The 25,778-nt window shown below is 38.2% G+C and overlaps 3 protein-coding genes across 4 annotated transcripts; 1 reads left to right on the top strand and 2 right to left on the bottom strand.

The window, feature by feature from the left end:
* The first annotated feature begins 1,380 nt into the window (after nucleotides 1-1,380).
* Nucleotides 1,381-2,402, top strand: LOC124298071 (uncharacterized). The gene is made up of 2 exons (XM_046749642.1): nucleotides 1,381-1,874; nucleotides 1,967-2,402. The coding sequence occupies exons 1-2, from the start codon at nucleotides 1,412-1,414 to the stop codon at nucleotides 2,107-2,109; spliced, it is 606 nt and encodes a 201-aa protein (XP_046605598.1). The 5' UTR covers nucleotides 1,381-1,411; the 3' UTR covers nucleotides 2,110-2,402.
* Nucleotides 2,403-7,558: 5,156 nt separating this feature from the next.
* Nucleotides 7,559-16,859, bottom strand: LOC124297650 (serine/threonine-protein kinase meng-po). The gene is made up of 2 exons (XM_046748901.1): nucleotides 16,520-16,859; nucleotides 7,559-11,510 (listed from the first exon to the last, which is right to left on the bottom strand). The coding sequence occupies exon 2, from the start codon at nucleotides 11,508-11,510 to the stop codon at nucleotides 10,347-10,349; it is 1,164 nt and encodes a 387-aa protein (XP_046604857.1). The 5' UTR covers nucleotides 16,520-16,859; the 3' UTR covers nucleotides 7,559-10,346.
* Nucleotides 16,860-18,434: 1,575 nt separating this feature from the next.
* On the bottom strand, nucleotides 18,435-25,757 carry LOC124297652 (uncharacterized). 2 transcript variants are annotated; one of them, XM_046748903.1, is made up of 4 exons: nucleotides 25,494-25,749; nucleotides 21,789-22,164; nucleotides 21,427-21,546; nucleotides 18,435-19,132 (listed from the first exon to the last, which is right to left on the bottom strand). In XM_046748903.1, exons 2-4 carry the CDS (start codon nucleotides 22,153-22,155, stop codon nucleotides 18,882-18,884), a joined length of 738 nt encoding a protein of 245 aa, XP_046604859.1. In that variant the 5' UTR covers nucleotides 22,156-22,164; nucleotides 25,494-25,749; the 3' UTR covers nucleotides 18,435-18,881. The 2 variants fall into 2 exon arrangements, with proteins under 2 accessions (XP_046604859.1, XP_046604860.1); XM_046748904.1 differs by having other exon boundaries at nucleotides 19,125-19,196; nucleotides 25,494-25,757.
* Nucleotides 25,758-25,778: the final 21 nt, after the last annotated feature.

Here is a 25,778-nt window from a genome sequence, read left to right as displayed (position 1 = left end):
CTGGAAGTAAGAAAAAAAAATAGTTATTTGGTTCCATGACGTTTTTTTCTCAGTTCACCTCAGAATATTTCGGGTGTAGAAATCTATGTAGGAAATGGGTTAATGAATTCTGCTTATATTCTGTTATCTTATACTTTTATTAAATGTTCCTCGTTCGAGGTATTAGATAAGACTGACGAACTGGGGGGCTGTAGAAGAGAGGATTATTCATTCGTACCCATTGCTCTAAATACGTAAGAGCGTAATACGAGTTTACAAATATCAACAGATTAAAGATCGACATAAGACATTTCTGTATATGGACTATAGAGATTATTTTAGTATACACAATAATATGAAACCAACAATCTACCCCACGAGATCTCAGATGTTGCATGAAACATGTATTTGTGGTATTGGTAATGACTGAAATTTTTTCAACCTAAACTATTCCACCCGTATCATTCATTCTTCGCGAAACGCTTAAAATGATAACGTGAGCGTCAAAAGTATCAGCAGGAAATTTGGAAAATCAACATATTTTCGTTGAAATTGTAATTATTTGCTTGAAATTCATTGAATATTAAACCTTTATCTTCAGAATCAGAGATATTATTGTTCATGTATTGGAGCGAATACAGATAAATTGATGGTGTGACATTACGATTCGTTAATATTTATAAATGTAGGTATGATCTATTATATTATCCTGAATTTCCTTTGCAAAGAAAATCGACATCCTGAGAACAAGGATGTGTCCTTTCTAGACTGTTTAATAAAAAGGGTATATTTTAAGTTGGTACGACGTCTGTATATAACGCAAATTCAAATATCGGCATAATGTTCAATTACTTGCTACATCTTCAGCCACGATACGCATGGTCACCGATTTAATCGCTGACGCAAAGCTGCCGTTTCTATCCGCACGGTGAAGATCTAGAGGAAAAAAAAAAGTCAGTAGCTCAATTTCATCCCAACAAGAAGGAGATTTCGATGAAATTTCGTACATTCCGCTTGGATTTTTACTTTCATGCAAAAAGATCTCTGATTAAAAACACTTGTCGCAAATTTTTTTTCATCATGTTACTGTGCGTCTCTTTTTTGAAGGATGAATTTCAAAATTATTTTCTGAAAGGATTTCTTGATCCGACATTCTGTCGTACGAAAACAAAAGTAGAATCGAATATTGAAATCTCCAGGAAAGTTTTCCCTTGAGCAATTAAGTACAAGAGGATTTAAAAATCATGTGTTAATTGGGCGAGGCATCGTAACTGAGAAGTTGACTCTATCAAACGTTCTGCGTTCATCCAATCCTGTCTTACTTTTCCCCACACGAATGTCGCGAGATATCAGACCGCAAGGCTGTATAAATAGCGCTGAAAGCTGATAGCATGTCATTAGTGAATCTGGAGAGTTAACGTTGGAAGCAAAGATGGCACCGATGATATCTTATACGCTGCCTGCGATGCAGCTCGTGTGTAATCTCGTCATCCCGGGATCTCCAGGCACGAACAGCTCAAATTTGGATTCAAAACTCACGTCGGTTCAATCAGAAAATCTGAACGTCTCCAATGCGGAAAACTCGGCTGACTTGTTTTACGACACAACTCCGACTTCAAATCCATGTGTGACTGAATCATCACCGAAGGGAAAGATGCTCCCGGATGGCTATGTAAGGTTCCCTGAACTCGGAGTAGCCTTCAAGCATCATCGTGACGAATTGGTGGAGTGGCCAATTGCTGCGAAGAAATGCGTCGACGAGGGTGGAAACTTGGCGGTGATTGATTCGTGGCGCAAGTTCGACGTCGCCCATTTACTTTTATCGCCCGGTGAATTCATGCACGTAGGCATAACTCTCATGTACGAATCCAAGGATTGGGTTGACTTTAGAACAGGTAAGCTAATGAACGAGACTTGCAATGGCCTTTGATAATTTTTAAACACAGAGTCGGATAATGTCTAACGTCTACGAACATTGGTAATTTAGGATCGATCCTGTCGTCTATACCCTGGACAGCAGGTGAACCTAACGGTTCAGGTTTCTGTACCCGAATTGGCCATGGCTATCGAGGACTGGGACGTTACGGTTGTACAGACAAAAGATATTTTATATGCGAGATTGAGATTTGAGCGAAAATTGATAAGCACGTAGAGTCACGATCGTAACCATTAATTAGTTCATAACGAAATACTAAAAGTGTGCTATTACAATATATTTTGTCATTTAGTACTTATTGTTAGTACAAGTACTTATCGAACAACAGATGACGTTTTAATTGAAAAGACTTTGAACAATAAGTCAATGGATTCATCTTTAGTCATTCGAGTCAGGGATTCCATCATCCCAAAAAATGCGCCACGGTTCAATTTCAAGTTACAGAATTTTCAAGAAATTTTTCAACACGAAAACAAATTTGCGCATCATACGTCATACCCCATGTTATAAATACATCTCCCCAGAAAGCATCTCTGGTGCAAAAACCTTTCGTCAAGTACATTAAAAATGTGGTCATTGGCCCCAAAAATATCTGCTCTGTTAAAAAATGTATGCACATGATCACCTCACGCAAGAAAAAAAAAAAAAAAATTCTCTAAATACTCTCATCCTTTATAAAAAAAAAGAAGATTCAAATCACATACTACTGCCAAGTACATGTCTGTTAATTTACAATAAAAGTATGATTGAAACTTGTTGTAACTTTCCAAGCGAGATAGAAGAAGTGAAGATTGATAACTGCTACCTAATGAAATTGAAAATCCAGAAAAGAAATTACATTTGTAAGTGGTACTTGGCTCGATTTTATACATACATGTATATATTTACACATATATATGCTTATACATAATAATAACAACAACAGCAACAACAATAATGATAATAGTAACAACAGCAACAGGAACAACAGAATATGAATTATATATGTATATTATACTTTTCAATTGAATGTTAATAAAATAAAAAATTTTGTTTTACCAATAAATTTTACAGAAAATAAATTATTCACCAATCTGACTGGAATGAACATAGCCTACTGACATGCCGGGGATTCTTTTCAGTTCTTCTCTTTGTCTCGTTTAGAGCGATTCTCGGTGCAGCTACAACAGCCTGCACTGAGAGAAATTTTTAGTTCCGGTTACCGCTCAGTCCTTAACTATTTTTATTTTTCACAACAATCGAAAAATATAGTTTCAGGTACAAAATGATAATTAGTATTCTAGCCGTTACCAGAAAGTCTGGCATCCGTTACTATTTTTTCTCATTACGATCACTGTTACTATATTTCCTTGCAACTGTTGCTTGTGCAGTAATAAATTGACTTTAAAGCCTTATTTAAATAAAAAAGTAGAGTAAACCTCAGAAACTGATTTTGCGTAGCAATAACCAAAAAAGGATCGACAACAGCGCAAAATGGTTAGGCGTACCTCGTTTTTCGTAATTCCAACAATATTTGAACAGTTTTTTTAACGATACCTGTCTTACCGAATTTTTTCAGTCAACGTAACAAATGAAATTTTTCTCAGTGAGTCTCCAAACTTCTAATATGTCTACCAGCTGCCATCAACGTCGCAGACCATTTATTGCAGGTCACTGATCGTCGTTCTCAAAGGAGAACGTGGATTCCACCCCAGGGACACGTGATTTTCGTAAAGCAGGGGCTGACTGCGACGATCACTGCGACGTTCAATTCAGCGAAACGCGCAATTTAGGGTGAAAGTCACTTCTGCTATTCGATGTAGAACGAAATTGAATCTAAATTCGGCTGAACATATGTTCGGCTCTAACACCTTCGTCTTTGAACTGGAATGTTTGAGGTGTTTTTTGCTTTTTGGATTAGACTAAATCGTATCGATGTATTATATTTTTATACTCACAATGTGGACTATCACGATTTATAATACTGCGAAACAGATGATTATCAATCACAGATTGAATGGGATTTTTCCCCAGAAGTGGTTTGAATGTTATTAAGAAATAAGCAACAGATATAATTTTCAAGGTAATATTTGAAAATTAATTTTGCGATCACGTTTATCAAATTGAAAGCTAAGTTAAGGCGTTATTTTTTGTACAGGAGCAGTGAAAAACGATTCGTTATCCCTTTTTGGAAGTTTTCTATTTGGCTCACCGCCAAAAACGTTTGTGCGTTCTGCCTTGAAGGAGATATCCAACCGCCGACAGTGGATGGTGTGAAAATCGAACACTGAATTGTCTGCGAGACGAAAATCTTATGTGCGTGAAACCCGATTTACTCAGCCAACATTTTCAAAAAAAAAAAAACAGAAAATTAATGCGGATTGATAAAGCGTTCTGAAATGGTGCTTGAAGTTCGTTTTTCACTTTCGTGCAAAAATCAAATATTATCTTTAAAATTTTACAACCTAGGCGATATTTGACTAGCTTTTCAATCAACTAACCTTCATACAGGCGGAAATTCTCAATATAGTCTTTGCCTGTGATCAGGACTCAACATATGTTATACATAAGATAAAAGCACAACATTTTGAGACCTTCTAAGAGGAATAAAGCTCCCAAAATCCCGGCAGTCTGAAGGTTGAAATAACAGTTTTGCTTGTTTCAATATCTGCAAGTTACTGTCGTTCTGAATCGTAACATCCGACATGCAAGAATATCGAGACGAAAATACGGAATAACAGACTCGAATTTTTTTTCCACGTAAACCGCAAAATTATTCAAAGTCAGAAATGACGATTTGACGAGCCATTTTTTGCCATGCTCCAACCAAGAGTTCCCGAAGGTTATTCACATTTAAGACTGTATTATCTGCAATTAACCAATCTCGTAAATACTGTATAAACGAAATTTGAAAATATTGAAATTCACCGCTACTTTAATTCTACTTATTTTCGAATGAAATTATGAAATCAAGCCCGGTTGCATAAATACACTTTAAGGGGTATAGCCACTGTAAATTTTTTGAAAAATCGATTTTTTTTTTATTGGCTTCAAAAATAGTTTAAACCCTCTAGAATAAGGAAAAAAAGGTCCCGTGCGAGAAAAATTTTTTTTTGGCCCCCAAATCATCTTCAAGCGGAAAAACTGTCTTAGATATCGCGATGGATATCGCTGTTTGCACATTCAATGGCAGCCTTACCAACGTCTTGCAAATATTCAAGATATATATACAAGATATTCACATACAACAGCACAAGAAAACAAATTTGAACTATCTGGTGATGAGAGGAATTAACGACATCAGAGTCAGGGCGGCTAGGTGGTCTAGTGGAGTAAGGCTCCGGTAAAGCATCGCTAGATACCAGGTTCGATTCCTGGCTCCATCGTTAATTTTTCGAATTTACCAGTTTTTCAAATTTATATCTTCAAATATTCAAGATGTTGGAGGTGGAAATTGGTGTACAGTTATATAATTTCTGCATCGAAGCCGACGCCAAACGCATTACGCACGCGGAGACATCTCTGAGCGACGCGGAAAAAAGTGCGCGCGCGCTCCAAAAATCCACCAGGAAAGTCGAAGAAGACGAAAATTTGGCCATTGAAGGACAAATGTATGGTGCTGGGATTGCAGACTAACGGTAAAATTTTTTTTTACCTTTCTTTTTTATTTTTTCCAATAAAAAACTATTCGCAAAACTTTAAACGCGTTTTTCTCGAAACACGGTTTTTCAAAATGGCACGCAGCATCACTCGAACAATTTTCATTTTTTTTACTTGAAATTTTGACCAGATGTGAACATTAACATTATCTTGAGAATGTCGATCGGGATTTTCAATAACTTTATTTATTGATTTTTTATTAACAAAAAACTAGCCGGTTTTTCGTCAAAAATCGATTTTTTTTTTCAAACGCACGCCAAATCCACAAAAATTGATAATTTTTAAAATCCGATCGACATTCTCTAGCTATAACCCTCTAGATTGCTGGTTTTTTTTTTTTTTGTTCTAGATTCAAAAGTGCACTAGTGGTGCTGCGTGCCGCGGAGCCCTGCAAGCAAAACATGCCCCGGGAAGATGGCTGTGAAACCGCCATTTTGTTTTTTTTTGCTGTAAAAAAATTTGATAACAAAGTTTAATGTATGCCCGATAACACCCTTGAAAGTTTTTTTTCAATTACTTTCAATTTTGGAAGCAAAAAATTCGGGAAAAAACCTTTTTTTTTGGACCGTTACAGTGGCGTTACCCCTTAAAGATGAACAACCACGTTTTGATTGGTGAAAATAATGTGCGAAAATTTTATCGTTCATAAAAAAGAATCAACGTACATGAGGGCTAAATGAAAAAGTGATTCTAAACTTCGAATGGCTATAATTCACGATTGCATGGATTCCATGAGAATCAAATCAATCCATCGGGGAAAATCTGTATTAAATATCCAAATCCTATCAGTAGTGTTGGAAAATCCATTCGTCAGCGATCGATTCTCGCATCCACGGCCTGAAAACTAAATCCATGGTACACTGAGAGAAATTCTTAGTTCCGGTTACCGCCTAGTCTAAATTGTACGCGTACCTCGTTTTTCGCAATTCCAACGATATTAAAACAGTTTTTCAACGATACCTGTTTTACTGAATCGTTCTAGTTACTGTAACAAATTTCCGGGATCAAAAATTCATGGAGTAATTCATGCAACACGAGCAAAATTGGCCCTACCCACACCTGAAGCCGGAAATGACTTTTTGCGTCGCCCCGGGTGAAGTTGGGGATTCTCGTGGGTGGTTGGTCGGGAGCCCGGGTATCCAGGCTGCGTCGTCATGGCGACGAGACTTTCCCCAGGCATCCCCAGGGTCCGGCTCGACGTCAGCCGTTCAAGTGGTTCTTGCTTCGGTACTCTAATTATTCCTGTACCCACGCTGCGACGAGGCGTTAGGGAGCTGTGTCGTTTTTTCCCCGGCTTGATGAACTTTCAAACACCGTTACTCGTTAATTTGGTGGACGGGATTTTTTCTCTCGAACAAGAAAGACGATCGTTTGTCGCAAGGAATTGCCCCGAATCTTGAAACGTATCGTATGAAATTGAATAAAATAGAGGGAAATTTGAACCTGTAAATCTTTTGGATATTAAGTTATTGTTACGAATATAATTTGGTCTAAAATACCGTGTTAAACGGCCAGACTTAAGAGGATGCTGAAATCAGTTATTACCGACGGAGTAAGACGTCAGTCTCTTTGAATATTGTTAAAGGCTGCGCGGCACCGATGCAGTAAAAATGTCGCAGTCAATGCAATTTCACCCGTGCGACCAAATTTTATGAATTCTTGCGAAAAGCCTTTGGAAGCTCAGGATTTGATCTAACGATTTCGCAACCGCGCTTCAACCGAATAAACGAAGTGTTTTCTGATGAATTCTTTTCGACTATGATTATCCAGAGACGAATAGTTTTGCCGACTGAATGCATTTCAGACTAGGGTATGGAAAGAGAAAAATGAAAATGAGGATTTATGGTGTTCTAAGCATTTTCGTTATACAATATTAACGTTTATTTCAATTATATACAAAAACAATGAAAACCCGAATATGTATTGATGTTTACCTCTCGTCAAATTATTCGTACGCACGTATGTATTTACGTAGATATTTTCAATTAAACTAAGCCCAAAACATTGTCAGACCACTAATCTCGTTTAATAGTTTATCGTGACGTACACACTGTACATTATCTTACTTATAGTTTTAGGATAAGGCCAAGTCGTCGGATGGCAACCAGCTGTTTATCTTTTTTTAATATCTGATGTTATCAAACAATATTATACACAAAGTATCTAAACATATGCTCACTTCGCTTCTATATAAACGTATAAATATAGAAACGTGCCAGTTGCGAATTCGATTTATTCCTACGTTTCTCACAGCGAGAAATCACTGCGCGATGAATAAATTGAATGATTCATCGATCAATATAGAATAAGTGATTGAATGAATGAATGAACGAATGAATGAATTATGGCTAAACAATAGTTGTAAATTAAATTATCGCTACGATTATAAATAACCCATTTCCTCGCTGTAAGTGCATATATATGTATATCACTTCCGCTATCAGCTAGTCACATTAACATACCTGACTAGAATCCCATTCAATCTACAAGTGCACCAGAATTCAATTTCACTCGACCGAAGTAACAAATTAATACGTATACCTCACGTGATTCTCATATGCAACATGAAATACGATACACGTATATAAACATAGTCCAAGGACATTGTTCAAGTCACGGTTTTTTCCGTGAATTGCAGCAGTTTCATTACTCTTTATCTATCGTTTGACTTTTGCATCTACACATTTATGCGCGGATCAAATTTTGATTAACAAATGCGACAAGTCTCCGAATTTGATTAATCACCGTCTTTATATACGTCTACGTATTCATACACTCGCGTATCAATAATTTATCGTTCACAATTAATTATATACACCGTTTTTTAAACTTATATGATTCCTAAACATATATCATTTATATACATGTATATAAATATGTAATATACACGCTACCGCATGTGTCTATAGTCTATACACATATATATATATATATATATATGCTGTATATATCGTACATGAATATACATGTATTATATATTGCCTAATTCCTAAGGGCATCGTAAATTACTACAAGAATATATGTAAGGCGAGGAAGTCGCCATTGTTCTGGCTATAAATGCACGCCTTAATTTATCGCACTTGATGCAGTTGCCAAATAATTTTTCTTCACTTCTTTTTCTACCATATTTAGCTCTATTAGACACTTTTCCTATACGAATACGCTACTCGCACAGTCATAGTAATACTCTGCTTTCAGTGGGTAACGTGTATTATAGTTTCTAAATCATCGTGTAGTGTATCAGTTTTAGAGTCATGTACGTGTAAAAGTCACCGTTAACTTGACAGGGTAAATTTTTTTAACAAAAAAAAAAAAAAATCGAATGAAAACATATCGATTTCCTTTTATTTTTTCACTCTTGCCTAACCTTGTCCCCCTCTATTTTTCTGTTTTATTTTATTTAATTTCCGTAGAGTCGGATGACTGAGGATCGAAGCCTTGCGTGCGTAAAGCATTTGCATGTCGAAAATTGTTGCTGTGTTTGTGGAATTTTGATTGTTGACGATTAAACGATTTCTAATAAAATACCGCTACTACCACAAATATTTCTGTACACTAACGCGACGATTATTATCATTGCCGTGACTACGCCTATTAATGTTATATTGTATCAATACGATTATCAATGTTATCATTTATATCTATTATCATCTTAGAAAGTAAATTTCATGGAAATGTTATTTATTGTCTCTATCAGTCCGACGTCGGTAGGTACGCGCTCCTTAGACGCCGGACTTTTAATACATTGACAAAAATACCTGTTTGTTCATTCGGCCGAGGAAGTGAAGAATACACGAGGAAAAGTGGGAATGTTCCCATCATTTCATTAAAAATAATAACCATTCTCATCGCGGTGTCGCAAGACGATTCACGCGTGAGAAGACGTCATCATCCGATGCAGAGTCAACCAAGTTCGTAATATCTATGTACAATAATTTTAAAAGTATAATTGAACGTTGGTGCAATTCTACTCGTAACATCAAACCGTCATTCACGCATCTACTTCTGTATTTCGTTATTCAAAGATGCATAGTTTGGCAAACGACCGGAGCTACCAAAAAAACTCCTGTTAACTTATCAATCGTAACGACGAAGTGGTGCTACATCATTGTTACTGACATCTACTTGAATTTATCGGTTCGAATGTTTGGCGTTTGGTAAAAATTTGGCTCACGGGGTGGAAAGCAATGTTTCTCAAATTTTTCCGAGCGAATTTAGAAGCCGGAAGGTGAAACAAGATGGCCGCCATTGCCACACTAGCGATTTTATTTCGAAGGTAAGCTTATTTCCAGACCTAATTGGCTACAGCGCGTTTTTTGCTGCTCAACAGAATGACGGCAAGAACAGTTTGGTCACAATTCCATCTAGGCTGGAAGCAGGAGAACTGAAAATTCAGCTTTTGAAATTCACTCATACTTGAGTCACGTGTCACTCACGGTTCGACCCAATTCGGATCACTTCGAATAACTCGCGGCACGTTCGCCAACCCAGCAATTTTAATCGATCGTAACTATCAAGCTGTAGTAATAGACGACTTACTCGTCCCCTACCACGCATAATTGACAGCTGTTAAAAACTACATATATACCAAGTTTTGTAGCGACAAATGCGCTGGAGCAATTGTGCTCTGATACCCCTCGACGTACTTGTGGTACTTGATTTTCGTTCTGCCCAGACTGGCAACAACGAATCTCTGCCGTTCGCGCACGTTACGACTCGACTCGATCACAGGCACCTTCGCGTCAACCCTGAGGCTGGGTTCGCTGACCGATCTCGATGGCCCAGCCAGCACTCACATGGGCTCGGAGTTCAGTCCGCCGATCAGCCCGGGCTCACCGATGTTGGAGTCGCACTGCATGACCCACTCCCAGATCCGCTTGGTGACGACCTTTTGATCGACGGTGGTCTCGAGGCCGTAGCTGTTGAGCAGTTTCCTCAGTTTGTTCTTGTTCTCGTCGATGTTGTTCTTGTCGTCGACGAGCGTATCGAGGTAAAGCAGACTGTCGCCCCGCCTCGCAAGGCTCTCGCTAACGTCGACGGAAGTGGATGTAGCGCTATGGCTGAGCTTGTTGACGCACCAGGAGTCCTTCAGGTACTTGTTGATCTCGGTGACGTTCGCCCGCTTCTCGGGCTTGTGCTCGAATGTCCGCCTGAAGTACCGGAGCAGCCGGGGTGTGAAACGCCTGAACGTAGCGGGGATCTTGGTCGTCCTTCGCTTGAGCCAACGCTGAAAGGCCGAGTAGTCGGGGTCCTGGATAAGGTCCGCGCTCTGCCATGGTGGGTTTCCGGTCAGGCAAACGAAGAGCACAATCCCGAACTGCCAGCAGTCGGCGCTGCGCTTGCAGGTGTACCGCTCGTTCTTTATCACCTCGTAGACTTCCGGTGGTAAAAACGGCACCCACGTGCATCGTATCCTGTTCACCAGGGTTCCCTCCTTCTTAGTGCAACCAAAGTCGCAGAGCTTTATCTTCGACATGTCGTGCGTGAATACCAGGATGTTCTCCAGCTTTACGTCGCGGTGCGCCAGCTGTTTGGAGTGTAGGAAATCAAGCGCCGATGCCAGCTGACCTCCGATTCTTTTGCACACGTCCTCGGACAGGCCCCCGGCCTTAACGTTCCCCGAGAGGTCGCCAAACGGCGCGTACTCCTGGGCGAAGACGTAGCAGTTCTCGGCTCTGAAGGCCACTGCGTACGAGCTCAGGATGTTCGGGTGTGGGCTCAGATGGTACGAGTAGTGGAATTCCCTGTAGAAGTCCTTCTCCGACGTCAACTCCTGGTGAACAGCTTTCAGGACAACCCGGGTTTGCGTTCGCTTGTGCCTTGCCAGAAGCACCTTCGCGAAGCTACCCTCGCCCAGCGTCTTCTCCACGTTGTACTCCTTAGTGAGGTCCAAGTCCTCGAGGGCGACTTCCTGCACGCGGTGAATACCCGACTCTTTTTTTTCGTGAAGCTTCATCTGCAACGAGAAGTATACACATTTATCTCCGGCTGGTCTTTTCTGGTCCACAAATCGTTCGGTCTGTTTGTTCGAAACAACGAATACTTAACTTTGACAAATCTATGATTTTACGAAATGAACATAAGGTTTATATATGTCGATACGTAAATTCATGTAGATATGTGTCAGGGTAAAACTATTTCGCCCATATGTTTTGACAATATTATAAGTACCCAGAAAAAATGAGCCTCAATCACGTATAATATATCCATTTTGCAGCAATGTTTGAGCTCGCAGTGAGTTTTGAATACGTTACTAGTTTCGTCTCAAAAATTATACCCGAATCAGGAATAGAATATTCTTGTTTCGCTTACAAGAACCCGTATTTATCAATGAACAATTGTGTTTCGTTTTTAAAAATCTTATTAATAGCACCAGATTTTTCTCCACAGTTTGTATAATGTTTTTTAGAATAAAATTAACCGAATACAAAGATTTTTTTCAGTAAAGTTGAATATATTGGAAACAATTAACATTGGAAACAATTTCGTGAATTAATAACAGAACCAATTAAGTGCACTGACTCAACTGACGTAATTACGCTGAAAACAAGTCCAATCTCATGTCAGACTTCGCGACAAAAAATTCTTTTACGTAAATTATAGTATCGAATGATTTTTTGTGATCAATTTAGTATACAATAACCATTCTGCGAATTACATGTAACGTAAAAGCTAGTTGTAAGAAATTTTCTACTCTTTATTCAATCGCGTTATTCTTGAACGGAAAATACAATTTATGCCCTGATCATGAATAATTTATTATCATTTGAAGGAATATTAACCCTGAAATGGAACTGAAATCATAGCTAAACCGGACATATGATGTGCCTGATTCGTGAATCCGAGCTTTGGGTATAAAAATAGCCTTACCACATCACAATTTTTTTCTGAGCAAAAGGTGTAGGTATCGAAATTTGGTTTAGGTACATCAATTGCCATAATATTTTCTCCTTGGCGTGTCAATCAGACCACGTTCTTACGTGCCTGTTTAATTTGTTGCGGTTGTAACTAAAACGTGTAGTTTCCAAACGATTCACAGAAAAAAAATATGCAAAAAACAATTACAAACACACTGACACCTGTCGTTTTCCGTTCACTTGTTTTGCGTGTATCATTAAATCCATTGCAGATCGTTCATCTCCATGCTATCTAATCTACACACATGTTACCGAATTGTTTGCGATGAATTTGTCAATAAAAAATCTTCTACTCTGACGATTAATCGGTAACGGCTAATCTTCAGAAACAGCTTTGTGAATGACTGATCTTATTGCGAAATATTCATGCCTTCGGATAATAATTTCAAACACGAACATCCGAACCTTGAAGATCCCAGAAAAAAATCCTCAATATGATACCGCGTGTCAGAGCTTTAGCATTGAAAAAATTTAATATTCATCTCATAGAGCCGGGTTTGCTTCTTCGGAAAACCAGACACAGGTCGTTTAATATGTCGAAATGAGATACGAGGCGACACAATGCATGGCAAATGAACCAATTTTCCAAGTATAAGGCAAGAATTGCCGGCATGTGCGTCACGCTTATACATTTTACGTTCAGCTGTGTGCGTTTGACGCACGCGATTGTTACACGATATCGATTCCCAGTCGAAGCGCGAAAGGACCGAACAGACTTTTGTCAATACATCACGAGTAGGGTAACGAAATTTTCAATCGTTGTGACGTCATGAAATCCAGCAGCCGTAAAGAGTGAAAATAAAAAAAAAAAAAAAATATGGGAAAGCGATAAAATCCAGACAGACCACGAGCACGCAATGAAATATATTCCGACAATGATTGTTTATAACGAGCTTCTTCATTCTGCGGCAAAAACTTGGCGATATGTTTGTTATTCTATCTTACCGATGTGTGTGAAAAAGAGATGTATGTATGAAAAAAGAAACACCGGCACTGTTAAATCGTACGGAAAAAAATTATTTATCGCCGTACTTTGATCATTCAAAATATTTTTATGCTATGAGCGTATGTTTTGTCTTAAAATAGCGGTAATAGCAGATACGCGTGGATACGTAGTGATGTCGTCGCAACGGACGAAGACAAAATAAAAAAAGGAAAGAAGATTTTACATCTTTTTTCCCGTTCATTGATCGGCCAAGATATAGAAGGAAAGTAAATCGAAAGCTTTGGCCATTATCTGCACGCTTTACATGTGTTGAATAATAAGAAACAATTTTTTTCAGCCTTTTCTCATCCTTCTTTCCTCGACCGCTGGAAACTCTGTTTTGAATGTGTTCGTTGATGAATTAAAATTACATAGGTAATTAATACCGGAATTTGATTAGACATTTATTTTAAGAAATATTCCGTGGTAATAAAATGTGAAAAAACGGTTGTTTCATTTGATTCTTCTCATTGAGCCTAGATGAAAAACACCGTGGTAATCACCGAGAAAACAAATTTGTTTAGGGTTCTACCAACAACATCCTGTAACCCTATCCACGTCATTTGTTAAAAAACAACAAGCCTTATAGCTAAATTGGCAATGAGTTTGGATCGATCCGAAGAATCGTCATACACGCAATTATCATGGCTGAAAAACTTCCTTTGACATGTCAACACATTAACACTTCTTTTCTGGCTTTTCAACCTATCAATATTATTTTAACATCTGATGTTACTCACTCCATTTGATAAAAAAAAAAAGAAAATCAACGGAAAAAAAAACATTCGAAGACAAAATAAATGCGAAACAACTTGAAACCTTCGTAAGATGAGATCGAAGTAAGCAAATCGTTAATATTCGTTTTACACAGCTATTGGGCAAATGATTGAAGATCGAACAAATCTCTCAATTGAGAAAGACGTCATCGATCGATCGGTGGTCGTAAAAACGAGACGATTCCATTTCTGGTTCGATTCACACAGTTCTTGCTATCGGTTATTTTTCATAATTTCGCAACGCTGCAGAGCGTTTAACAATTTGTAACGAAGCCTGAATTAATGAAGTCTCGATTAAACACGTTCCCCGAACAATTTCGAATTCCTCCAATTTTCGAAACTCACCCCTAAATGTTTTTCAGTCGTAAAACAGCTGGCGTTAGATCCAATATAGCGATCGTACTTGATTAAGCTACTTTTGATTAATTAATCGTATCCCCTCGTACTATTAATCCCAAGAGTTGAGTAATCGGAGCTGTTCAATTTTTTAATTAAAAAATCTCTGTAATCGCAATTAATTTCTTAGAGATTAAAACTAAATTAAAATGAGAGCCGATAGGATTTGTCCGTAAATATCAGACACGGTGAGGTTTAAAGGGTCTTCAATAAATCATGAGGTAAGTTAATTCACGAAAAGATCAAGTCTGTTAAAAAACTTCGCTTATGAGACCGACGGAAAAACGTCTGCAGTCATACGAATATTAAAAATAAAGGTTTATTCGCAGACTTTCTGAAACTCTTTTCAGCTCACCGATCGCTGTAAAAACATGCTACTTGCATGCAGGAGGAAATGAATAAATTACAATCTTGCAGTTACGTACGGATTGCATCATTGGACTGATTAAATTGTCAGGATTTGCAACGGCTTTTTGAAAACAGCGCATTTTCCGCATCAGAGAGAAATCTAGCGCTAACAAGTAATGGAAAAAGAACTTCGAGCGCGGAGAGGTAAGTTTTTTGCGACGTCAGGTGGAACCTAAAGTCGGAAAAAAGTACCCTTAGCTCATCCGAGGGGCGATCAATGCTACTTCAACTCGGCTGGCTCTCGTTTGTTGAGCTGGACTTCAGCCAGCGTGCACCCTTACACTTTTCCACCCTCCTGCCCCCCTCGGCTGGCTTATACCGCCACTTCCAACCTCCCTGCAAGTTTTACAGTTCAAACTCGAGACCTTTGCACGGGCGTGGTCGATAGAAAATACCCAGATGGTCGCCTGGCTCGAATGCCATCCTTCCAGACTTTGAAAGGACGGTGAATAAGGTGAAAGAAACCGAAATATCTAACCATATTTTGTGTTTCAACTTTGAATGACGGGTCTTTCGCAATTTTGAGTGACGTGAACGATGCGAGAGCCGAGTCTTACTCGGCTTGAATTTCGAGGAAACCCCAACACGATCATCAATAACGTTGGACGCTTCACGAAGATGATTGATTTTCATCCATTTATTCGACCAGCTCCTTCAATGACCTCCCATAATGTCAATGGCTCGACAGTTATGACTCTCGTCTGACCCAGGACAGGGTTGGTCGATTCCTGGATGTACAACTTCTATTTATAACACAAGTCTGACGTCGGTATAATGCGATTATCGGACTGTATTACCGAATCTAGATGCGTCCGAGTGAAATTTCTGCAACTTCTAAACGTCACTTAATGCCATTTCCAAACTACCTTTGGTGCCGGCGAGTCGATCAACGCCGGCTCGCATTCTTCACCGCAGTCACCCGAAAATTGAACAGCTTTCGCGGTCTGTTCAAGACGGTGAAAGAAATTTGATCATGGTGTCGTTGGTACCGAAAATGTAATGTTCACGTATCGAAACGTTGAAATCAAAATTCTTATTTCGCTCCTTTGGAATCCCTGAAGAAGTTGAATTTACGAAATCTGAGCTTTTTGACGCTGTATTAACAGTTTACTAAATTTCGAGTGATCTTAAAGTCGTGAAATAACGAATTTTTCCATAGATGCATCATTGCAATAACCTTACAAACTTTAGCCTATTGAAAATGGAACCTTGTTTTGGTTACGGTAACCGTGTAAAAGAGCGAATATTTATCTAGGACGAAAGCTGATCAATCAAACTACGAAGAGAAAAAACGGGCTTGGAGTAGAAAAATTACGCCGACTCGATATTCGTAAACAACTTATAACGCAGAAAAAAGAACTTTTGCGGTGTTTTACTAACATCTTAGACTTCTTCGTGACGAGACCAAATCTCTCTTGTTTTTCGCAAGTTGCAGTTTCAACTTACGATAATAATAGCGTTGGTATTGGCAATCCCAACTCACCTTTGAATAGCCTCTTGTCGACGGGGTATTCCAAGAAACTGCACTGATATTAGAAACAATTGATTTACATTGTCGACACAGGTTCGAGTATAAGCGCCTCGTTTCCTCAGCAATCACAACCGGCCCCGGGAAAATCAGTTTTGCGGATAATGTTCAATCACACGTAACGAGTGGTTTGTTTGTAGATTATTGTCCGAATTATTGCTCGTTTAGGCGAAAATATAATTGTGTCATCGGACGCGATTATCGATGGTAAAACTGTCACTCAGAAAATCATCCCGTCACTGTGTTTACCTGCCTGCCAGCTGAGCTTCGGCATCGCATTTTCATTGGTGCGCGGTTCCCAACGTCTGACGGCGTCGCGACGCTCGACGTCGTTTATATAGACCCGAACCGACGGCGCGACGCGCAGACGTACATTCGTCCGATATTGCGGAAAATTTTCCGGGCCCGATTTCACGACCACCCTCGCCTCAATTTTTCTAACTCGCGTTCCTCTCGCCCCCCAGCTTAGATCCCAAAAATCACGAATTTCGTTCCTAGATTAGTAAAAACTTGTAGGACGCTCATTAACCCCGAACGCGAGTCATCGGAAATACAGAAACGTGTGCGAAACCGAATAGCTGGCGATAATTTACGCCCATGCTACCCGCCGCTTGCTTTTCGTGTGCTGCAGATCCGACGGAAGAGAGAGAGAGAGAGAGAAAAAGGATGAAATTATACGTACAAATGAAGAAGCACGTAATTTCTGGAAGGCGTTCAATTCTTCTTTTCGTCTTCTGTTTTTCCCATCTCGCGCACGTGACACGCAACGTTTTATCGTACGAGGTACAACGTTTCGGCGAACGATTTTTCCTTCATTTTTACGTCGTGGTTTTCGTGTTCCTGGCGTATCTTCGAACCCTCGAAATAAGTTTGCACATGTCTTTCGGAGGATCGGTGCGACGACGTTGATCTTGCGATGCTGGACGAAAATTGAACTCAATTTCATCCAAATCCGAATAGCGAATAAATGATTTCTGAAAGAGACAAAGAACGTTTGAAAAAAGCTCACGCCAAGTGTAATGAGTAAATTATCTCAAAATAAGTAAAACATGAATCGAGAGTGACATATAATTCCAGACAGGCTGAATCGATCGTTAAAGCTCGACCTCAGTGGTTCCTGAAGTTAGATTAGCAAACGGATGAATGAAAGACCGCAATTTGAGAGGCAATTACAGGTAATGTAGTATCTCGGTCCTCTCGACGAGCGTGTTTGCGCAGGTACCGCAAGCACAAAGAGATATATCCAAAGATTGATGTAAGGGCCTGAAATTGAGAAATGAATGTGAGAAGTGGAAAGAGAAAGCGAGGGGAAGCGGAAGCGACGGAACTGTGGGTGGAAGGACAGAATTGGATTTCTCGTGACGCCGTGGGCGATCAGTGACTGGGAATATATGTATGTATAGGTGCGAAGCTCACCTATCATCTATTTATAGAATAGGATAAACTGCTTGGATTACAATTTCTATTGCGTTAGCTAAGATTTCTCGGAATTACGAATTCCTTTTTCAAAGTTGGCGTAACGCATTCTCCTCCAAATTACAGTGACGAGATTTTCTTTGGTACAACTCTGATCGTGAGAAAATTGAACGTTTTACCATTTACAATAATGAGGTTCAAGAATTTTTTTCCTTTCGGTGTACGTGTATTCCCGGCACTAGGTGTCACATCTGATTCTCAGCATCTTGGCTTCGCTTTGAGGATTCCGAAAATTATTTACAGTATGAATAATAACACGTTTTCTTCTCGGTCATGACGACAGACTGAATTATACATAAACGTGATAGCTAGAATTCAATTTTGCTTAGAGCGTGAAACCTGACATCACTTCGTCGATGAATTAAAAACAAACTTTATTTATTATGTTTGATTAATAAACGATATATTCTGATTTACAGCACACGATTATACAAGCTTAATTATCTATTTCAAAATCACAGGATACAGCACGAAAGAGATCGCATTTAATTAGATACAAAAATCCTCACACATGTAAAAATCACCGTTATATTCTAACAGGGTAAAATATCATATACGTTGTATTTATTCGATTACATATTTTTCGTTTTAATTCCCTTTCTTGTACAATCACAGGGAATCGAAATTTGATTATTACAGTAAATACACCGATCAATGACCATCATCAGATTGTTACTCTAACAAATTTTCAATTATCGAAAATGATCGTTTAAAATTCTTATCAAGTACTCCCGAAATCTTGGCAAAATCCGAAGCAACAATTACTCAGGCAGAAAGCCGAATTGATGTAGTCTGTTATCCAACATTCAATATCAAAATCTTAAAGCGCAATTTAAAAATTTCAGTCGGTACAATTATCGGATGACAGAGAATAAGACGCGCTTTTGGTGCTCGATTCTGACGACGAATCCGTAGTCGACGCGTCTGCAGTGTCTGAAGTTGAGCTGCTTTCCTCGTCAGAGCAGCAAATTGAACAGCTACACGACGAATAATCGGTTGTGCAGCTCTCCGAACACGAGCAGCTGGTTGAACACAACGAGGAGTTGGTCAAGCTCCAGGAGGAATCAGAATCTGAATTGTAGTCCTCGTTCACTGCAATTGGTGGCACAAGGTTATCGTCGTTTGCTGGTGTAGTAATAAACGTTGATGCTGCGACCTTCACAATCAGTTTTATGCTATCTAGAAATCGGTGTCGTATTGCAGTGAAATTGTTTCGCGTCAAATTTACGTAGGTATAATGAAAACAAATGGAAACGTAAAGAGTTGTATGCTTTTTCGAACAACGGACGTCAGAGTTTCGTAAAAACATTGCAGAATCTTAGATATATCATAAATTCAGATATTTGCACACACTTCGAAAATTTTATGCGATATTTCAGCAGAAGTTTACAGATTTAACGAACTGTAGAAATATTTCCTGAATCTTCTCACGAAGAGCCTGCGAACTTTACACAGATTTAAGAAACTTGATTAAATTCTTCGACGATTTCAAACGCACTTCATGAATTTCGAAGGACACGTTTGAATTAAATTTTTGAAGACTGTAATTTTTATACGGAATTAGTATTCAAAAGTATTCGTACGCGCAATGATTCCGTAAAAAAATTAGTTCAGACAGATTACTTGGCCTTGATCGGTCGATGGGGGTGAATTTCACCCCAGACATTTTTCAAACTTCTCGAACAGTTCAGAAATAAACTTTCATAGTTTGTTTACTCTAAAGAAAAAAAAAGAAACAAATCAGTATACATTTTTTTTTTTACATTTTACCTTAACTTTGCCGACGTTGTATAATATTTGAACAATTGATTTTGGCTATGAAAACTCAGAGAACTTTTTTTGCCATACTTAAACAATAACTAGATATTCTTTTCAGGTTCTTAGAACTCGTTGTTGAAGCAGGATATCTCTTTTTTGGAGCTGGGGTGAATTTGACCCCATGCGACCGTTATGCGATTCTATCGAGGTGTGACATATTGGGGTTAAGGGTCATGAGAATTTGGAGAACGATGAAACGTTTGAACGCAAGCCGAATGGTTCACGGTTTTTAAAAATATAACAACACTTCACAAAATTTTTTCAACAGTTTTCCATGAATTCTATAAAAAAAAAACTCACGCTATTTCATAACCTTCGCAACATTCATTGTTCGAAAACACCTATTTCAATGTAACTTCAGAACGCTTTTAGTTTCAGAAGATCCACTTAAATTTGTCTAGAATTACGAAGATTCAGTTGTTCCAAGAATTTGTATTGTTTTACAGATTTTAAATGGGCGTAGTGGATCTTTCTGATAATGTGCAGGTCATATCGAAACATTTTCAAAATAATTTGTCAAATAATTTTGCAGGTACATGCTGCACAACGTTATTCAATATCCCGCAGAACTCCCGAAAAGTTTCATTAATTTACTCATTGTTAGCGTTAGTTTTGATGCAATACTTATATCCCGCAAATGTTTTCACAGTTCTAAAGTTAAATTACATAATGCAGTATTTACCCGTCTTTAGTTAACAAAGCCAAATCCCCCATCACAATATTTAGATTCCCCAGCGAAAGGACGAGTTGCCTTAATGAGTTACATGTCTGAGGCTGAGCTAGGAGTAATTAGATTGTTAGAATTCGCGACGCGAGACTGCGTAGCTTTCAAGTTCACTCGTTTTTCTCCGTTGTACGTTTTCTATTCCAAGTCGCAATTAATCGTAAAATTGAACAACAGTTTCCACCTAGCATGAAATTAATGGAAAAAGAGGGAATATTTCCCGCAGATTGCATATTACGATGTTAATTTTTTTCTGCAGATAATCACGCGCTAAGATCAAACTGAATTTGAAAAATATTCCGAATTGATATTGATAATCGATTTTACGTTCTGACTGTTCTGTTGATTCCGTTTGTATTTTGAGTTAAAAAAAAAAACAAAAAAAAAAATAAATTATAACGTTAAAGAGGTTGATCACTTTGTAACAAAACTTGATGGAACTCATACTGAAATAGTAAGATTTCATGTGGCTTAAAACACTTTAACGGATTCTATGTGGTTTTGTAAGATTGCTGTGAAATTCAAAATTGGAAGTCATAGGTTTTTCAAATTTTCTTGAAACTTCAAAGAATTCACGTTATTCCAAAAGATTTCATCCGGCTTGAAGGAATCTCAGAAAATGGAAATAAATTTCAAGATATTTCACAGGGCTTCCAAAGATTTTACAGGATTGCACTCAACTTCACAATGGAAATTCACGATTCGTAAGAAATAAAAAATTTCACGGTGGTTTCATGGAGTTTCAATGGATCGCAGTAAATGTTGAAAGATATTACGAAACCAAGTATTACACATACATTCGAACTTGAAAGAACACCAGATTTTCAATTCCAAAACAACTTACGGTCAACGACTCCTAATTCTCTGGCTGCCGCCATGAATTTCGCGCTGAATTTTGATATCTTCTTTGCCAATCGCGCAGTTCTGCGATCTTCTTTCCTTGGTAGCTTCGGATCTTCGTCATCTGTAAGAAAGAAAGATCGTCACTAGATGAAAACTAAAATTGAAGCGCAGAGTAAGAAGGGATCAAGATGAATTCTGTGAAGTTTGAAGGCGACGCGGTTTGAAAATAAAAATTCCGCAGTTGCAATGGAAGATACAGAATACGATAGACCGATTCATTATTCATCCCTTCTTTCTTCTACATCCCTTCTTTATCTGCGTTTTTATTCCCGTTTTCATCGAGTTCCGATTCTCCTCCCTTACAAGCAGGCTTCATAGTTTTTTGAGTCGGTTCTTCGGGATCTGAACTTTTCCCGGCTTCTTCCTTCGTCGCTCGGTACTGTCCCGCATCCTTTATCTTCATCCTCTGAAGTTTGCCACATACGTTATGCACCATTTTCGACGTTTTCATCTGCATATCTGAGACTACGTTCGCGCGATCATCGCTCTTAGTCGATTGCTGAATGTTCGCGTCGATCAAATTTAGCCTTTTAATTGCGCCCTCCTTCTTGATGTCCTTCTCTGTCTTCTGACCGCCCTCTGCATCAGGATTTGTCGAAGTTTCTACGGGGCTCATCTTCTTCGGCGATGTCAAAACAACCGTTGACTTCAAACGCGGTCCTGACGACATGCTGATGTTCTGCACAATTGATCAAAAAACATTTCACTACTTTCTGAATAGTCTTGTTTTTGAGTTCTTATGCTCCCAGGTGCTCAAAAGCTTTCGAATTAACAACGAAAAATTGAAATTTTATAACTCGTTGAAGAATGTACCTAAAGTTATCGTAAATAAATATTTTCGTAAAGAAATGAACGCTCTACAAAAAGCTCTGATGCATAAAATTCGTAAATGAAAGCGTCGATGTGTTAAATAACGCTTAAAGTTCATTTAAATTCATACCGCACGAGGCTAATTTTCATATTTAACTAAGAAATTAGTGCAAATAAACATTTGGTCAGGGGATGAGAAATTTTTCACATCATGCACGGAATGTAATGATGATGAATCGGAAGTATTTTTAATATTGAAATACGGCGTTCGAATCATGTAGAAGATTATTTATGAAATTCTACCTAATCCTGATTGTACGATCACATTTTCCCAAGTAAATTAAAACATTTCGGCACTTTGCAATAACTGATTTACAAACAAACTCATGCGGATAAACTTAGCGGTGATCGAACCTAAGAATTCTCGAGATCTGATCATACAGTCTGATTATTTTTAGATATGAATATTTATTTCCAATAACTCAGTCATATTATTACACAGTGAAATAGAAAATTAGATTGGCCCTGATTTTAAAATTGGGTATTTCCTTAGATATTTGAGGCAGCTTTTTGTATCCTTACTTTTTTTTACACAAATTAAGGAATACCGTCAAACAAACTAAGATCAAGGTCACCGATATCGGTAACGGTTGTAAATCCTGTTATACGACTTAATTTCACTCGTATCAACGAGCTCTAGGCGTAGGTGAAAACTTGTTCGTTCGCCTTCTCACCGTTGACGTTAACGTCAACAATGTTACACAAGCCTGAAATCGATGAAACGCGCCACTGTTTCTGCGTCTTGAAAATAACGGGCCGCCTGTTAACGTCTGTGCAAAGAAAAAGATATAAAACAGCGTACGAAGAAACGGAAGTTAGTTTGATTGAGTATCAGATGCTAATGCGACTTTTACTGCGATTTAATGTTACTGAGGAAAGAATGTTTCCCTTATACCAAATTACAGTCACTGCATAGGTATAACAGTCTTAAGAATGTCGCAGCGGAAGAATTTTTCTTTTTTTCTTTTTATTTCCAAATATTATATGAGAAATTATCGAGAAAATTTCTCGGCAAAAAACTGACGGTGTTGATCAATTTTATTACAATGTAATCGCGCGTTATATTCGTACGCTGTGAAGCCGCCGTCAAAGGTGAAAAAATAAAAAAAATACCAAAATTATTTAAAAGAAGTTTAAACATCGATATCCTATTTTGAATAGATTTCGTAGACTCGTTTGATGTTACTCTATACGATGGGTTCACTTTATTCAAAAGACTACTTTTCACAAACTGAGTGAAATTTTTTGTTTTATATTATGGTAAAATTACTGAATATTTGATTTTACACACGGAGAAAAATTTCATTTGTTATAGTAACTAGAAGAATTCAGTAAAACAGGTATCGTTAAAAAAAACTGTTTGAGTATCGTTGGAATTAGGAAAAATGAGGTACGCCTAACCATTTTGCGTTATTGTCGATCCTTTTTTGGTAATTGCAACGCAAAATCAGTTTCTGAGGTTTACTCTACTTTTTTAGTTAAACAAGGCTTTAACGTCAATTTGTTGTTCCACAAGCATTAAATTTTCGCAACAGTTGCAAGAAAATATAGTAACAGTGATCGTAATGAGAAAGAATAGTAACGGATACTAGAAAACTAATTTTCATTTTGTACCTAGAACTATATTGTTCGATTGTGGTAAAAAATTAAATAATTAAAGACTGAGCGATAACCGGAACTAAAGATTTCTCTCGGTTCACCATCTCACTGATATTGATGGTGATCAACAAATGGCGATTTTGAATTGACTAATGGAAGAGAGGAAATTTTTCTTTCTCCGTCGATATCGTATAATCTGTATAATGTCAAAGGTTCTACACAAAAGTTCAACTGTGAACGTGTAATAAACACCGCGGATTCTTGTTACGTGTACAAACTTGCGTCCATTTGTGTGTTCAATGTGTGCGTAGAAGCAGGGATCGGGTTTATTTTCCTGCAAGACATTTCGAACGACGTATAGAACTAATCACTGGTACACGATTCAAAGTTGAAACAACATTCGTACCTCGGCTATCTTTCGCTGGCTGTAACGTTAACTCCTTGCGATTATTTACCTCAAACAATCACAACTTGTGGCCGTTGTGATTAACGACGTTGGATATTTTGAAATTGGAGAATAGCAGGGAAGCAGAATTTCTATTGTAACAAACCAACAGCGGACGATGACCCGGCGCCAAGAGGCTATTCACTTTTCAGATCGCTGGTACATGCGTGTAATATAATTTGATACCGTGAATGGATCTCGAAATTGCCACTTAATTGAGGCATCGTTTTAGATATCGAAACATTCCACTGACAATGAGATCAATTTGTGAATTTGAAATGATGATTATACAGTATTACGTGTGGCTGAAATTATTGGCGTTTAATTGTGGAAAAATTGATTCTACCGAAGCCTAGTTAAAATAATTTCAGAGTTATTATATTACTGAATTGTCAAATTTGTTCAACTTTGAAAGCGAATCGTTTATCAAGACCAATAACTGTGGTGACTGGTTCTCTTTGTACGGCACAACCTCTCAATAGTGCCGCTGCTGAAATACATGCATGCTTGTTTCACATCAGTGATTTCTAAGATCGTTATTAAATCGACTAATTTAAGTTGATTTTCGATATTCAAACTTGATTAATAAATATCGGTGGAATACTTTTCGGCTATCCGAATCAATCAACTTGATCATCGTGCGTTCAATTCGATCATATTCTTCGACATTTTTATAAAAATCTTCTCCCTCGAACCTCGTGGGTGGTAATTACGAGATATTAAAAAAAAACTGAATTCAAAATTTAAAAAACGTTTAAATCATCAATAATAACCAGATGAAGTTACTGCTCTCGCCGTTTTCTCTACTTCGGCTCTTTCTTTCAGTGTCTCACAGTGTTTCCCCGGCAAACGTCTTTCTCGATTCGAGATCGACCATAAAATCATGTTGGACCAAATAATATTGGCTACAGTCAACCAGCGCGCTTGTTACTTACAATTAGTATTAATATCGATGTAATAACTACAAGCACTGTTCTAAAGCCTCGCAAAATTCTTGGCACTCGCGCTATAAAAGCCAAATTTCGTTGCTCCTTGGCTCAGGGCTTTTTTCACCCTACTTTCTTTCTCGTAGTCCTGATTTTAATTGCACTCACCGTTTTCAGGGTGAACTTGATTCAACGGCTCGTTTCGGCGGCTCGTACTTTTACAGCAGACCGGGACACGTAAACAGAACTTGAAACTATAATCCCTCTTGAGTCTCTCGCACTTGTGTACTGACTGTCTGTCCGTCTTCAAAATATCTAACAGTATTGCCAATTATTAGAGGTGAAACATTTCGTTGCTGGAGTCTGGAAAGGGACGCCTAGCGTGACTTTCAATCTTTGCGGTCGAAATGGAAAACAAGCCGACTATTTTTGTTTTCTCTGATCCAGTTCATC

Source organism: Neodiprion virginianus, chromosome 2, assembly GCF_021901495.1.
Source record: "Neodiprion virginianus isolate iyNeoVirg1 chromosome 2, iyNeoVirg1.1, whole genome shotgun sequence".
In the NCBI taxonomy this organism is placed as follows: Eukaryota; Metazoa; Arthropoda; class Insecta; order Hymenoptera; family Diprionidae; genus Neodiprion; species Neodiprion virginianus.
The sequence above is the reverse complement of the archived record's forward strand: the minus strand, read 5'-3'. Positions and strand labels throughout refer to the sequence as shown.

Coding starts and splice junctions, on each gene's coding strand:
- LOC124297652 (XM_046748903.1), bottom strand. CDS start 22,155: ATGTCGTCAGGACCGCGTTTGAAGTCAACGGTTGTTTTGACATCGCCG. Junction 21,547..21,788: donor AAAAACTATGAAGCCTGCTT/GTAAGGGAGGAG, acceptor TCTTTCTTACAG/ATGACGAAGATCCGAAGCTA. Junction 19,133..21,426: donor AGAATTAGGAGTCGTTGACC/GTAAGTTGTTTT, acceptor CACCAATTGCAG/TGAACGAGGACTACAATTCA.
- LOC124297650 (XM_046748901.1), bottom strand. CDS start 11,510: ATGAAGCTTCACGAAAAAAAAGAGTCGGGTATTCACCGCGTGCAGGAA.
- LOC124298071 (XM_046749642.1), top strand. CDS start 1,412: ATGGCACCGATGATATCTTATACGCTGCCTGCGATGCAGCTCGTGTGT. Junction 1,875..1,966: donor TTGGGTTGACTTTAGAACAG/GTAAGCTAATGA, acceptor TTGGTAATTTAG/GATCGATCCTGTCGTCTATA.